The 17,256-nt window shown below is 41.3% G+C and overlaps 1 protein-coding gene across 5 annotated transcripts in view; it reads left to right on the plus strand.

The window, feature by feature from the left end:
* The first annotated feature begins 6,141 nt into the window (after positions 1–6,141).
* LOC126267046 (NEDD8-conjugating enzyme UBE2F-like) overlaps positions 6,142–17,256 on the plus strand; it is a 73,707-nt gene continuing 62,592 nt past the window's right edge. The window contains exons 1-2 of one of the 5 annotated variants that reach the window (XM_049971872.1): positions 6,142–6,270; positions 6,475–6,597. In XM_049971872.1, coding sequence (XP_049827829.1) covers positions 6,490–6,597 — 108 coding nt within the window. In that variant the 5' untranslated portion in view covers positions 6,142–6,270; positions 6,475–6,489. Of the gene's footprint in view, positions 6,598–17,256 lie in introns of all 5 variants that reach the window. The other 4 variants (XM_049971871.1, XM_049971873.1, XM_049971874.1 and 1 more) reach the window with 4 other exon arrangements.

A 17,256-nucleotide genomic window follows, 5' to 3' on the forward strand; every position in this document is an offset into this window, starting at 1 on the left:
GTTGCAAATTTGTAGACATGAAGATAAAGGTGTAGAATATCAATAATGTTTGTTTTATTTAGAAAGTTTTCAAATAAAATATCTGGAGCTTCAGCACGTCTTCGTAATCCTCCTTGTGTGTAAAAATTTGACCCAAGAATGAATAGTAATATGATTTGAGTTCTATTTATGAGATATTCGGAAGTAGGAAGGACTTCCGTAGCAAAACGGGGATCCTGAACATGTATGATTATGCCCGATATACCCAAATCTGTTAACGTGATCTGAAAGGAACTGCATACTCTCTTACAGAGAGAGTGCGTGCAGTGGAAATACTGACTCCACTTCGGGTAGTGGAATGCCTACTTACACGAAGCATTAATCATAATAGTCATTCTCAATAGGGTCAGTACTTGTCTAGAAGCTCTCAACAGCTCAGACCTCCCTTATACTTAGCGCAATAAGCATGCAGAGGAATAAATGCGAATATGTTATTTGACGATTACAGTTTGTCCGAATAATGATTCCACTGAAGGCAGAGCATATTCACTGAAGAGAGCTCGTCTCGTTTCCAACTTATAAAATGAAATTCTATATGTCCGCCAAGTGGAATGCAAGACCACAAATCATCAAAAGTACAGCGAAATGGAACTGCATATAATCTCTGATCCCCGAGGTAGTATTAAATAAGTGGGTACTAACTTGGGCCATGGCCTGTACTCACCGACGAGTTAAAGGAATATTGTTGTTGTTGTTGTTGTTGTTGTTGTGGTCTTCAGTCCTGAGACTGGTTTGATGCAGCTCTCCATGCTACTCTATCCTGTGCAAGTTTCTTCATCTCCCAGTACCTACTGCAACCTACATCCTTCTCAATCTGCTTACTGTATTCATCTCTTGGTCTCCCTCTACGATTTTTACCCTCCACGCTGCCCTCCAATGCTAAATTTGTGATCCCTTGATGCATCAAAACATGTCCTACCAACCGGTCCCTTCTTTTTGTCAAGTTGTGCCACAAACTCCTCTTCTCCCCAATTCTATTCAATACCTCCTCATTAGTTATGTGATCTACCCATCTAATCTTCAGCATTCTTCTGTAGCACCACATTTCGAAAACTTCTATTCTCTTCTTGTCCAAACTAGTTATCGTCCATGTTTCACTTCCATACAAGGCTACACTCCATACAAATACTTTCAGAAACGACTTCCTGATACATAAATCTATACTCGATGTTAGCAAATTTCTCTTCTTCAGAAACTATTTCCATGACATTGCCAGTCTACATTTAATATCCTCTCTACTTCGACCATCATCAGTTATTTTACTCCCTAAATAGCAAAACTGCTTTACTACTTTAAGTGTCTCATTTCCTAATCTAATTCCCTCAGCATCACCCGATTTAATTTGACTGCATTCCATTATCCTCGTTTTGCTTTTGTTGATGTTCATCTTATATCCTCCTTTCAAGACACTGTCCATTCCGTTCAACTGCTCTTCCAAGTCCTTTGCTGTCTCTGACAGAATTACAATGTCATCGGCGAACCTCAAAGTTTTTATTTCTTCTCCATGAATTTTAATACCTACTCCGAATTTTTCTTTCGTTTCCTTTACTGCTTGTTCAACATACAGATTGAATAACATCGGGGAGAGGCTACAACCCTGTCTTCCCAACCACTGCTTCCCTTTCATGCCCCTCGACTCTTATAACTGCCATCTGGTTTCTGTACAAATTGTAAATAGCCTTTCGCTCCCTGTATTTTACCCCTGCCACCTTCAGAATTTGAAAGAGAGTATTCCAGTTAACATTGTCAAAAGCTTTCTCCAAGTCTACAAATGCTAGAAACGTACGTTTGCCTTTTCTTAATCTTTCTTCTAAGATAAGTCGTAAGGTTAGTATTGCCTCACGTCTTCCAACATTTCTACGGAATCCAAACTGATCTACCACTGGTCCGCTTCTACCAGTTTTTCCATTCGTCTGTAAAGAATTCGCGTTAGTATTTTGCAGCTGTGACTTATTAAACTTATAGTTCGGTAATTTTCACATCTGTCAACACCTACTTTCTTTGGGATTGGAATTCTTATATTCTTCCTGAAGTCTGAGGGTATTTCGCCTCTCTCATACATCTTACTCACCAGATGGTAGAGTTTTGTCATGACTGGCTCTCCCAAGGCCGTCAGTAGTTCTAATGGAATGTTGTCTACTCCCGGGGCCTTGTTTCGACTCAGGTCTTTCAGTGCTCTGTCAAACTCTTCATGCAGTATCGTATCTCCCATTTCATCTTCATCTACATCGTCTTCCATTTCCATAATATTGTCCTCCAGAACATTACCCCTGTATAGACCTTCTATATACTCCTTCCACCTTTCTGCTTTCCCTTCTTTGGTTATAACTGGATTTCCATCCGAGCTCTTGATATTCATACAAGTGGTTCTCTTCTCTCCAAAGGTCTCTTTAATTTTCCTGTAGGCAGTATCTATCTTACCCCTAGTGAGGTAAGCCTCTACATCCTTACATTTGTCCTCTAGCCATCCCTGCTTAGCCATTTTGCACTTCCTGTCGATCTCGTTTTTGAGACGTTTGTATTCCTTTTTGGCTGCTTCATTCACTGCACTTTTTTTATATTTTCTCCTTTGATCAATTAAATTCAATATTTCTTCTGTTACCCAAGGATTTCTACTAGCCCTCGTCTTTTTACCTACTTGATCGTCTGCTGGCTTCACTACTTTATCCCTCAAAGCTACCCATTCTTCTTCTACTGTATTTCTTTCCCCCATTCCTGTCAATTGTTCCCTTACGCTCTCCCTGAAACACTCTACAACCTTTGGTTCTTTCAGTCTATCCAGGTCCCATCTCCTTAATTTAGCACCTTTTTGTAGTTTATTAATCATTATTATTCTGCCAGAAAGTTTCATATCAGCGCGCACTCCACAGCAGAGTGGAAAATTCGTTCTGGAAACCTGCCCCAGGCTGTGGCTAAGCCATGTATCCACAATATCCTTTCTTCCAGCAGCGCTAGTCCTACAGTTTCGTAGGAGTACTGTGAAGACTGGAAAGCAGGAGATGAGATACTGGCGGAAGTAAACCTTTGAGAAAGGGTTGTGGGTCGTGCCTGTGTAGGCCAATCGTAGAATACTTTAACAACAAAAGGCAAAGTCCCCGAATTTGAGGTACAACTAATTCTTTCAATGTTTGATGTTACTGAGCAACAGTCATACAATATTTCTTAAGGGAGCACACCGCCATTTGAGTGTTCTGTTGTTTATTTAAGTACAACGCAGGTATAAAAATGCGTGATTTTTTCATCACGCGCGTTTCCCTTTATTGAGGTAAGGCATTACCAGTGGTCTGTAATTAAGTTATTTAAATTTCGATTTACTTTTAGATTTCTTATGTTTTTCACAACACATTTTTATGCACACCACTGTATTCTGGTTAAAAGTCTGTCTTAGAAGTACAGAAACAACGAGAATACAGTGGTGTGCATAAAAGTGTTTTTCGAAAAACATAAGAAATGCATAGCGCTGCAGAACAACTAAAAATTAGACCAAAGTTATCATTGTCTAACGCAGAAAAACAACGATGTGCTAGCAGAAGGCATTTCCCGATGTAAGCGAGAAATCAAGTGAAAATCACCGTCGTGCTCTGACGACTATTTACTGCTTTGTTACAAGATTGTGATTTTACATCTCGCATTTTGTGGGGAACCAATATTTTTCTTAATTTATGGCCAACTTTGAGCATGACAACGTATTAAATGTCCTGCAAATATGTTAAAGTCATAAAATCAAATTATTGAAAAACAACCTGGGTTGTTCCTGAATAAACAATAAAACGGTAAAATGGAGGTGTGTTCCTTATCTGGGGGCAACTTTCTGCGTTTATGAGAGGTGGCTGCTTCTGTGACAGCTCATTTAACTGCCGTTGTGTGTCGTAGCTGTGGGTCCAATGATACATCGCGTCGCTCCTTACCAGCCTCAGTCAAGTTCGCAGGTGTTAATGTTTCAGTGGGACTGCACCCCTCTTGTACAAACATGGCTGACTGCATAACACGGGGAAAATATTTGATGCACGAATCTGTTTGATTATGGTGCTGAGATGCTGCGTGGATACTGTTGACCATATTCAGTTTGATTTCTGTAGGTTCTTGTTGCTCCCTTGAAATAAGCCACGTGTTGTACTAATCATCATCATCTCATCCTCATCGACACGCAAGTCACCGAAGTGGCGTCAACTCAAAAGACTTGCACCAGGCGAAAGTCTACCCGATGGGACGCCCAAGCCACACGACATTTCATTTTTAGCATGGCTTGTAGTGTAGGAGGAAGTTTTAATATCCATATTTTCCATAAGGTGTCATAAGAAAGGATGTCAATATGATATAGCTTGCCGAACGTGCCGTCGTGTATGAGAAGGCGTTCTGTTTCCAATTTCTTCTTCATTCGGGACCTTTTGTATTTGACGTACAGGTGCCTCTGATAAATGTAACAATGACGGCATTTTTTGTCTTATCAAACTTGTTTCACGTAGGTGAGAGGCAATAATATCAGTAGTGATTTGCGAATGTCTGCCAGATTTTTCAGTAATTCTAAGAACTTTTGTGTGTCATCTGTTATGTGCAACTTTGTAGAATTAATTCGAAAATTTGAAACCAAGTCTAAGATTGGATGGGCTAGAATGCTGGTAATCTAGGAATGTTTCCCAATCACAGTGGCTTCCTGCTGAGCACTTTTTGGGAGGGTATCATTCTGCAAGGTGCGGACGGCGAAAGGTCTTGGCACACTTGCGCAGTGGTTATACACGCAGTTCACGTCTCGCTTGGCCATGTAGCTATAACTGGAACAGTAGTAAAATCGGGGCATCCATCACACTGCTTGAACGACGAATGGTATGCTGTGATGTGAGCAGAAACGTGGTTATGTTCTGGCACTGTTGAGTTTTGTAATGAAACAGCCTGATGCTGAAAGTGTTCTACGTGCGCCATCTTATAGAAGGTTTGACGGTTCGTGGCACAAGTTGGAATTTTGCTCCCACACTGCACGAGAATTGCTATTGGCTTGGTCTGCTAAAATCTCCGGAGTCTGGATAGTTGGTAGGTACGTAATCCTGTCTCCTCCAATTTTTTTGGCCTTTGCTGATGGAATGAGAATGGTATGCGGTTCATCATTTGAGTCTGTGTCCTGAGTGGCGACTTCCTCTATATGCTGGTGCTATACGTCATCAATTTCGGCTCAATGTTTGGTGTTGTGCATTCGTTGTTGTGAATGATCTGCTGCCTTGGGGGTCACCACTGTAGTTACTGACATCTTAGTGGATCGGAATTAATGAAGCTTGAACACACTGTTTAATGAACAGAACTACGCTATTGACCATTTCTTTACACAAAATAAAATACGTACAAACAACTGCATTATCAGAGGACACTGGGTCTCCTTTCTCTCGAAGAACCCACACGTCTCCTTCTTTTGCGCGGGAAAGTTTCTTTCTCCACTTTATTGATTTGATTATCTTTAATTTTGAAGTCATTATTCTTGTCATTGCAGCAAGTTATACAGATACAGAGATGCGACAGGGAAAACCCTGTCAATGCGTTGGCTTCTTTTGCATTCTCTCTCCACGTTCCCGCATGGGCTCCCGAGGAAAGGGAGTTAAGACAAATGAGTGTAGTTAAAAGAAACTTCGCATATACTGAGTTCTGAGATGCTGAATGCTATTCTTAAAGAGCGAACACAGCAGCTTCGACAGCACAATATGTATTTTAAGGATTACAGCCTTCCTTTCTCCGTTGCAAACACAAGTGAAACAAAGCAGTCTTGCGAATGTCAGTCAGCCTCACTACACCGCAGTACTGGATGAAGCAGTAGAAGATGTAGGCGTCAAGGATACAAATTCATATTTAAATTAAGATGTAAAGTGATGCATATCATCGGTTTTGAACTTTTGCAAGGCTGTTGTTTTCGAGTTACCAAGCAAACGTATCTTTTTTTTAAAAAAATACATTCACAGCTAACAAAATAAATATAAATTATGCTAGGCTGTCACATTGTATAATTACTGCAAAAATAAATTGCACAATAATACACCTTGTTTTATTTCAGTTCTTTTATGGCTTTTATTTGTAGATGCAATTAGATTATTTCGTTTTGGAGACTTGGCAAAACTGGTTACACACTTTGTTTACATGTGTTTGTAATTATTATCTTTGGTGCGAGTGTCCGTAGTTAGAATGAATGAGTTATTTCTGTAATTTACGATATCTGTCAAAAAGCTGCAGTAGCTGATGGATGTATTGTAGGTCAGTTGCCACAGTTTTACTTGCCTTCAGATGTATGCTATTTGTGTGGAGTTTGTGTTTACTTAACCTATGCGAGTGATACCGGGGTCCCGAACTTTTCTGAATGTCTATGTTCGCGTTGGGAGTTTCATGTTCCAAATGAATTCATCCTTCTGTACGGAAAAAATAAGTGTTCTTCGCACGAGTAGCAGAACATTTTTGCAGTTTCAGACTTGTATTATGATCACCCTCACACGAAAGCTGAAGAAAGAAACTGATGCTCCTCCTAACACGCCGACCGATGCAAATAAACGCGTTTCTGTGAGGGACAAGCTTCTGGTGAAAGAGGTTAGTAAGTTGTATTTCTTTTTTCTTTAAAGTAAGGAACACTGATAAATGTGAAGTCAATCGCTGTTTCAACATTCAAAGCAAATAATCCACATTTTCATTTTTCTGACAATGTGATATTAATTGATTGAAAGTGCAAACGAATTGCAAATACAAATGGTTCAGGAATCAATGTACAGTTCGCATTTTTATTGTTAGTGTTATCCTAATACAACTGTGCCAGTTCTAACATGCTAAGTTTTCGAAAAGTTTTGATTTCTTTGTTTAATTATGTTTCTGTCCACTGTTAGAACATTTTTAAAATTTTTCGTGACACTTACGCTCCAGTTACCAAATTTTTATGCAGTTTCGTTTCTCAGTAATGCCGATGGGTAGTGGGAAATAAAATGTTACAAGCTGTAAGACATTGCCGGCATAAGAGGCCACTATTATCAGAAAGCAGAGAACGTGAGAAATCTGTACCCTGTTCGAAATTGAATACGGTCTCATCTGTTGACACCGGTTTGCGACAGGGGCAAGCAATTGTATGTTCGTTCAAGGATAGTTGACTTTCATTAGTTGGAATGTATCTGTGTGGTAAGCTATAAAAAAATTCTCTTTGTCAGATCAGAGTTTGACATAGTCCTGGAATTATAAAGAATTAGGCGCTCACGATGCTCATAGATGTTAGCTGTTATTTTTTTTTTTTTTTTTTTCCTCCACCGACGCTCTGGAAAAGATATTTTAGACCAAATCGTTTCTACCAGTAGTACTAGCCCAGGGAGTTCGGACATCTAGTCCCATAGGTGTACAATTCTGTTCGGTGGGCAGTTTAACCAGTCATCAAATCAACAGTTACAGAGGAAGAACTACTGCCATTGTGGGAAAGCGAAGTATTGTTCCGCATATTGACTTTGACCCATGATGTTATCAGAATGACACACTTGAGCAGCTCTGGAATATCCTAATGGCAACTATGACGGACTCATAAAATCAAAATAAATATACAGAAGAATGTAACTAGCAGGGCACTAATGGGTGTCGGAGGGTTTGGGTTATGGCAAACCATTTCCCTCCCACTCAAATAAGAAAGACAACAAAAAAATAAGGTAAAAATCATTAACCTCACGTCACATAAATAAAATGGAAAATTAACCTTGCCTATATAGCCCTAACTAAAATGAACTCTGCAATATTCACCAAACGTGAAACAGAAATATCAGAAACATAACAAACAATTTACGATGCACACATGGTATCATTATGTGAACAAAAATAAACTTCACATCACCCATCAACAGGGAAACACACTATTGGAAAATCATTTGTATTATAAGACCAGTATTACTATAGCACTTAACCAACACAGCTGACATGAACACTTTAATTCCAACTAAAAAAACAAAATCACTAAGACACCCATAACACATCAGTATGAATGTACATTCAGTATAATGTATGTAGCTAAAATGATTCACATATCCAATAAATACATATTAATAAATTAATTTAAAAATTGAAAAGTTATTACATGCATATTAGTAACATATTTAGCTATCAAGACAGTTGTGCCAAAAACTTTTAGACTAGCAGAAACAAAATAGTTTTTTAATATAGTTTTTTAAAATAATAACACCATTCAATATAGAAATTGAAACACAAATTTATACAGCTAAATTAAATACTTGCCCCCACCTATCCCCCCCCCCCCCTCCTCCAATACAACTACCCCAAACTTAAAACTGAAAATCATGATCAGCTGTCCTACAGTAAACAGCATACAAACTAAAATTGAATGAAAATAAGACATATGCTACCTTTTGAAAGAACCCACAGCAGAAAAGCCCCCAAAATTCAAAATTCTTCACTTCACTTAGCAGCCAATCGGTAACCAAATTAGCTACACCCAACTTTTAGGCATAAAACCACTTGAACAATTGCACCAAAACCGAGAAGTAATTCATAAAAATGAATAAAAGATTGTCTGTGCTAAATCAGTCATTACGGTTTTTCTCCATGACACCACATGAGTCCACAGGTCTTATGGGGGGAGGAGTCACTTGCTATTTTTATATTTTTTTCACATTTCGGACATTTAATGTCGTATACCAATACTTTTAAAAGAGTAAAAGTGTGCTTGGCCTCTCACGTATCTCTCTGTTAATGTATGGCTGTCAGATTTATCAAATAACCATCAGTTTGTTACAAATAAGATTTATCAAATAACCATCAGTTTGTTCCTGATATTGAAATTGACCACAGGATAGTGCCATCTCAACCATCACACCTTTTTCAGAATCTTCTTGCCACATACTATTTACCAAACGTAATGCCTGCATATGACGATCACGCTCCACAACATTATTATATGAAGGTTCAAAGCAAAAGCCCAGTACAAATTGCTGTTGCTGACTAGGTCAGTTGGACAACTATTATATTAATGAACATGCCATAAAGTGCTAGTGGGATTGTTCTTCACTGCAGCTATTTGCTTGTGAGGTACCATGGATTCCATCTTCTTCTAGACAAGAGACAATCTCACACACCTATACAAAAGATTAATCTCTAAGTCTCAAGTCAAGCATATAAAAACTGGAGTTGATAATGTCTTCTGTAATTATGTTAAATGTGCAGAGGAGACATTCAGACTCTAGTAAATTTACAATTCATAAGACTGCTAATGATTGAAAATTGAATGCAGCTAATATTATTAATTTTAATTGCTGTTGCTAAGGCTTTGATAAGTGAGGGAATTACACATTGAAGTCCTTTTAAACAAATTTTTAAACTGCTCTGCCATATAGAGGGAGGAAAAGAGACTGAAACCGTGGCTCTTGTTATAGATTTATTAAAACAGTTTATGCACACCTTTACAGTGTACATATACATGTACATATACATGTACATATACATGTACACAAACAGTATACAAACGACATGTCGTAATCGGAGACACTCTAGAATTACTTTGTAAGCTAAGTGACATCTGATTTAATTCAGTATTGTTGCTCAATCATAATTTTAAAAATATAGGAGCTAAGCTGTTATTGAAACATGATTGGTTTATTTTTTCTTTTTTGTAATAAGCCTATGCTGCTAATTACAAAACTTCAATCAGTGCGAAATTACAGTTAATGATGTGTTTTAAAACAATACCACTGTATCATCTTATTTGCTTAGTCTCTTGTATGTGTTGTGTTAATAGACAAGTTATGCCATTTTGACATAGTGATGTTAATTTCATTTATTTAGTTCCATTTGTTGTTATTTATTGCACTGCCTTCTGACTTGTTATTGTGAGCTATCAGTTGCATTCCATGAGAGAACTGTGTGTTAGGATATGAATTAATTTTTAGTGGCACTTGATTGAGTTATCTAACTGCAATGGTAGTAATTTGTGTTCGTACGAAAGCAGTTATGCATAATATGTTCTTATACTAGCAACACACTAAATATTTCATATGGTACATGTTAAGGTTTGATGTTTACAAAATTCGTAGTCTTTCACATGTGTTAGATCTGTAGTTCATAGGAGTAAAATTCTGAAGAGTGTGTATATTTATGCATACATCATGATTTAAAAGTACCAGCTGTAGACTATTTGTGGGGAAGCTTTCATTGTGTTTGAAGGTAAGAGTAAGCGTTGTTAGTAGACTGAATAACATTGTGTTTATTGATGTAAAAATATTATATGTGATAAACTTCAAAGCTAATACTATATTGCAGTACCTATGGTATTCTGAATTACAGTGCAAAGTTCCTTTGGTTGTGCATGCTTGCGCAAAGGAGTACATTTAATGTATTTCGTAATAGCTGTAGTCGCTGCAGTGCCTGTTCCTTTGGACATTGATGCACGTCCAAAGGAACTTTGCTTCATAATTAAGAATAAACAGGTATTGCGATATTGTATTCATCCACCAACCAACCAACCAACCCCACCACCCCCCACACCCGTGGGTCCGGGGGTTAGAATAGGCCTGCGGTATTCCTACCTGTTGTAAGAGGTGACTAAAAGAAGCCACATTTTTCAGCCTTTATGTTATGGTCCCCTGTAGGGTTTTACCTCAATACTTCCAAATTTTTCCAAAGAGCGAGCCAATTGGGGAAGGACACCTTACATTGTGCATTGTATCCATTGTGCATTATATCCATCGTGCATTGAGATCTTTAATTTCTCACATTGCAGTACCGCTCATTCTCCGTCTCTTCAGTGAGGATGCGTTCCTGGGCGCAGTTTCCGCCATCCACTATGCTGTGTCGCTTTCTGCACTGCTGACGACCATGGACTTCTTTGCACCTGATATTCAGCATGGTAGCCAGTCCGTTGTGGTGGGGGTCGCCATGTACTCTCTTGGTTGTAGCACCACTGACAACATGGGGATCGCTCTGCTGATGCCTGCGCTGTTAACTCCCCATGTATGCCAAGGAGTGCCTATCTCCCTGGGGCATTGAGACTCCCGGCAATGGCCATCCTGCCAGGTGGCCCTTGCTGTGGCTGTTTGGCGCCTGTGAGAAGGGCCCTTGGTCGGATGAAACGAAATGAAGTGTGGCACATCTTCTCTTGCTGGTGTCCAGCCACCAGCGGTCTCTAAGCATTCCAGGGCTCAATTTAATGCAAACACATATGACCTCAAATCGTTCCCCTCTCTGCCCACACCATGGGAGGAATGAAAGGCTAAGAATGGCCGCGAAGCTTATTCACCCCGCCTCCTAGTATGTCAAGAGCTGATGTGTCCATGAAGCCTCAGTTTTTTGTTGAGCATTTAGAGGACAAATTTGGGGAGTTGGGGGGCTTGTCCAAAATGAAGTCTGGGTCAGTTTGGATAAAAACAGCATCCTGTGCCCAGTCACGGGAGTTACTCACTCGTGACAGCCTGGGGGATGCTTCAGTTACCATCATGTCCCATAAGAGTTTAAATGTGGTCTAGGGTGTTATATTCCACAGAGACCTTCTTTTGCACTCTGATGACGAGCTGCGCGCCAATTTGGAGTGGCAAGATGTTCATTTTGTCCAGCATTCATTGGGGTCCGAGGGATAATCAGGTGCTACTGGTGCCTTCATCTTGGCCTTCGAGGGTGATACATTGTCTGAGGAGGTCAGGGTGATGGTCTACCACTGTAACATCAAGCCCTATATCAATCCCTCCCCCAGTGTGGTGCTTTAAGTGTTGGGAGTTTGGCCATATGTCTACCCACTGTACTTCCAGCCTCGAGCCATAAGACTACACTTGCGCCTTGACCATGGAAGTTGATCACTCGGGCACTCAGTTGGTGGCAATAGGTGATCCAGTGGCATAATCTGCCTCTTCAGTCCCATCACGCTTTTTCCAGCTGCGGACAATGTCAGCCTCCAGTGTAATTGCAGTGGTTTTTTTCCACCACCTTGCTGAGCTCCAACAACTTCTTAGCCTTCACCCTTTCTTCTGCATTCTTCTCCAGGAAATTTGGTTTCCGGTAATGCAAACCCCCACCCTCAGTGGCTATCGGGGTTATTGTAAGAATCGAGCAGCGTATGAATGCTGAAGATTAGATGGGTAGATCACATAACTAATGAGGAAGTATTGAATAGGATTGGGGAGAAGAGAAGTTTGTGGCACAACTTGACCAGAAGAAGGGATCAGTTGGTAGGACATGTTCTGAGGCATCAAGGGATCACCAATTTAGTATTGGAGGGCAGCGTAGAGGGTAAAAATCATAGAGGGATACCAAGAGATGACTACACTAAGCAGATTCAGAAGGATGTGGGTTGCAGTGGGTACTGGGAGATGAAGAGGCTTGCACAGGATAGAGTAGCATGGAGAGCTGCATCAAACCAGTCTCAGGACTGAAGACCAGAACAACAACATGAGAGGGTATCTGATGGAGTCTGTGTCAAGGTCCTTAACACTCTTTACAGTAAGTGTTCCCCTCTTTAAACACCTTTAGAGGCTGTCGCTGTTCTGGTGTAGACGCCTCAGGCTGTTACTATCTGCAGTCACTATTTTCCACATTATGGTGATGTCCCGCAGCATATATTGGCTGCGCTGATAGCCCAATTGTTGTCACATTTTCTGTTATTGGGCGACTTTAATGCCCATATCCCTTTGTGGGGTGGGTTGGTGGCAACAGGCTGAGGCACTGTGATTGAGCAAGTGTTGGCACAGGTCGGCCTTTCTCATTTAAATAATGGTGACTCCACACATTTCAGTGTGGCACATGGCATGAACTCAGCCATTCACCTTCTGGTCTGCACCCCTCACCTACCATTTGTCCAATGGAGTGTGTATGACGACTTGTGCGGTAGTGACTACTTTCCAGTCTTTGTCACTGCTCCAGCGTCACTCACCTGGGTGCCTCCCGAGATGGGCTTTGAATAAAGCTGACTGGGACTCGTTCGCCTCCATTGCCACTCTTGAGCCTCTTTCTCATGGTGTCATTAATGTGGTGGTTCAGACGATCACCACCAGCATCATTTCTGCCACGTAATCTACAATTTCCTGTTCTTCCAGGTGGATGACTGTGCCTTGGTGCTCACCGGAGATTGCTGAGGCACTTAGAGATCGCAGGCCTGCCCTCCAGCATCATAAGTGGCACCCATCGTTGGAACACCTCATTATCTTTAAATGGCTCAATGCCCAAGTCCGACGCCTTATTTGTCGATGGAAGCAGGAGTGCTGGGAACAGTATGTCTACCATTGGCACTTGTACGTCTCCATCACAGGTTTGGTGCAAGATTAGGTGATTATGGGTTTCGGACACCCGTCAGTGTACCTGGGCTTTCCCTGAATGGAGTAGTCTGTATTGAATCAGACACGATTGCAGAAATGTTAGAGCATTATGCTCAGAGTTCTGCTTCAATGAATTACCCACTGGCCTTCTGCACCCTGAAAGAACATTTGGAATGTTAGAGCCTTTCATTCCATACGTGCCACCCCGAATCATACAATGCTCCATTCAGTGAGTGGGAATTACACAGTGCCCTAGCCACTTGCTCTGATACGGCTCCCAGGCCGGATCGCATCCATTATCAGATGCTCAAACACCTCTCGGTGGACTGCTAGCAACACCTCCCTGAACTTTTCACTGTCTCTGGGTTGAGGGTGAGTTCCCCTCTCATTGGCAAGAAAGCATTATCATCCCACTGTTGAAGTGTGGCAAGAAACCCCTGGAGGTGGACAGCTAGCGCCCCATTAGCCTCGCCCACATTATGTGCAAGTTGCTCGAATGCATGGTGAGCCAGAGGTTGGCTACTTGAGTCTCGGGGCCTTCTGGCTCCATCCCAGGGTGGGTTCCGTAAGGGCCGCTCTGCCACTGATAATCTGGTCTGCTTGGAGTCTCTCATCCGCACAGCATTTGCCCGCTGTCAGCATCTGATTGCCGCCTTTTTTGACATGCAGAAGGCATACGAAACTATGTGGCAACATCACTTCCTCACCACGCTTCAGTGGTGGTATCTTAGGGGTGCACTCCCGCTTTTTATTCAGAATTTTCTGTCGCTTCATTCCTTCTGTGTGAAAGTTGGTTCCTCCCATAGTTCCTCCCGAGTCCAGGAGACTGGGGTCCCGCAAGGCTCTGTCTTGAGTGTCTGTCTCTTTTTAGTTGCTATCAATGGGCTAGCTGCAGCTGTGTGAATGCCCGGCTTCTTTGTATGCTGATGGCTTTTGCCTTAGCAGAGCATTATTCTATCCACTGGCATTGTGGTTGTTGATCGGCAGCTACAGGGCGCTATCTGCAGGGCACTGTCTTGGGTCATCACACATGGCTTCCAGTTCTCAGCTGCCGAGACCTGCATCATGCATTTCTGCCAGCTTTGCACTGTTCACCCTGCCCCACAGCTTTGTCTTTGCACCGAACCTCTTGCTGTGGTGGAGACACATCGGTTTTTGGGCTTGCTTTTTGATGCTCGGTTGACGTGGCTCCCTCATATTCAGCAGCTTAAACAAATGTGCTGGTGGCATCTTAACCCTCTTCACTGCTGGGGTGCCAATCGGTCTACCCTCCTACGACTGTATCAGGCCTTGATTCAGTCCTGTCTTGATTACAGGAGCTTGGCTTATGGTTCGGCATCGCCTTCCATGTTGCGGTTGCTTGACCCCATACTTCACTGCGAGATTCGACTCGCAACTGGAGCTTTCTGCACATCTCTGTAAACAGCCTACTTGTGGATGCTGGTGTCCCTGAATTGTGGATCCAACGACTACTGGCCGCTTATGCTGCACATGTTTGAAGCTTGCCCGGGCATCCAGATTACTGTTTCTTGTTGCCCAATTCGATCATCCATCTTCCAGAGTGGTGGTCCTGGTCAGGGTGTTTGATCTCAGTTTGTGCCTGGGCTCTTTTCTCTGGTCTTGAGTTTTTCCCTTTCTCACCATTTTTCTGGGCCCACATATGTATACCCCCATGCTGTGTGCCCCATCCATGCCTTCAGCCGGATTTGGCACAGGGCCCAAAGAAGTCCCTCCTGAGGTCCTCTGCAACTTTCTTTCCATCCTTGCCGCATTCCATGGCTCTGATGTGGTCTATACCGATGGTTTGATGGTTGCTGGTGGAGTTGGTTATGCTCTTACTCTTGGGGATCATTCTGAGCAATGCTTATTGCTGACTGGCTGCAGTGTTTTCACCGCCGAGCTGGTCGCCATCTCTCGTGCCCTAGAGTATATCCGCTCCTGCTCAGGTGAGTCCTTTGTTATCTGTAGTGACTCCCTGAGTGGTTTATGACCTATTGACCAATGTTTTCCTCGCTCTCATGTAATGATGGTGATGCAGGCGTCCATCCATACTCTTGCCTGTTGCGGCCACTCGTGGTTTTTATGTGGACCCCAGGTCATGTTGGCATCCCGGGTAATGAACGTGTTGACAAGCTGGCTGAACAGGCTACACAATGTGCCACTATTGTGTTTAATACTCGTTAATGTTAGTGTCTTGCCTCTCATGAAGATTGAGAGGCAGGTAGCCGAGACATCAAGTCATAAGGTTTTCAGAAATTAATGCAACCAGTCGCCTTTTATGTAGATGTATTTTATTTAACCATGACCGGTTTCGAGCTGCCTAGCAACTCATCATCAGATGGTATATACATTTAGTGCTTTTTTGTACCCATTGTGTGGGTGGTTGAGTATCTGTGGCTAGACAAGCCACTGAAATTGAGGCCTTAGCTGGTAAACTTAATAATGTTCACCCCAAAATACAGTTCACAGTAGAACACCAAACCCAAAAAGGTATCTATTTTCTTGACCTAAACATAACACATCACAACAACAAACATAAATTTCAGATATATAGGAAACCCACCACTTCAGATGTCATAATAAACAATACATCATGCCACCCAAATCAGCATAAACTAGCTTTTTTCAAATCAGCACTTAACCGTATCAACAAGATACAAGCTGATCCTACTGCAAAAATTAATGAAATCAATATATTAAAAACAATAGCATCAAACAATGCTTATGACCCAAGCATAATTGAAAAATTAGATAAAAACATTATATCTAACAAAGCAAAACCAGCAAGCCAGACCTCAGTAGCAGATGAAACCAAATTCGTTTGTATGCCGTTTCTCGGCAATATCTCATACAAACTTGCTAAGCTATTCAAACCACATAATGTCAAAATAAGTTTTCACACTAACAACAAAATACAGAACAAAATAGTCCACAACACCAAAAGAGCCAGCACACCCTACCAAAAATCTGGTATATATAAATTAAGATGTGACAGCTGCTCCTGCTACTACATAGGGCAAACAGGTAGAAATTTTGAGATCCGATACAAAGAGCACACTGATGCACTTCGCCTAAACAACTTAAATAGATCCACTTTTGCTACCCATCTAGCAGATAATAAACATTCCATAACAGACATTAAAACTAACCTTCAAATCCTACACACTGTAGACAAGGGATTCAAGATGGATCTTCTCGAACAATTAGAGATTTTTACCCACAAACATAATTCCCCACATACCATTTTAAATGAGCAGACAGAATTGGCGAATAACTCCTTCTTTCAGAATTTTAAGGATTCTTTGAACTTAAAAAACTAAACAGTCATTCAGAAACAAAATGCCCCCCCCCCCCCCCCACACACACACATAAAAGCTTGTACCACTTCTGCCCCCCCCCCCCCCTTTCAGCTCTCTTCTCTCTCCACATCACCCTCTCAACCCCCCCTCTCCTTTTTCCTATACACCCCCCCCCCCCACCGCCAACTCCTTTTCCACACCCTTTCAAGTACCAGCATTACTTATTATTTCAAGTTAACCATCAACCTCTCATCCCAGACATCATATGCCAAGATCAGCCAATGGAAGGAGCAAGAAATTAGCTGTCATAATACTCTCAATACCAATAATCTTAAATGTAACTGAAATATAATGTAAAAAATCTAGTTTTATATACCTGTTAAAATTGCACAGTTAATTTATAAATAAACATTTTACTAGTTTAAGCTAATTTACATTTATTTCCTATGTAATAAAGACAAATCTCTTGTCAGTGTGTGTGATGACTAATAATGCCTCTGGTCAACTTGAAATCTTTGATACTGTAGTTATATTGCAATCTTTGGCTTGTTTATAATGTGTAAATCCTGTATTCGTATCTGTGGCTAAGTGCGTTCAGCGATGTTTACGAAAAACAAGATATATGTTTCCAACAGTGCCTCATAAAAGTAATATACATCTAGAGAAAGTTTTAA

The sequence above is a fragment of the Schistocerca gregaria genome, chromosome 4, assembly GCF_023897955.1.
Source record: "Schistocerca gregaria isolate iqSchGreg1 chromosome 4, iqSchGreg1.2, whole genome shotgun sequence".
NCBI classification, from domain to species: Eukaryota; Metazoa; Arthropoda; class Insecta; order Orthoptera; family Acrididae; genus Schistocerca; species Schistocerca gregaria.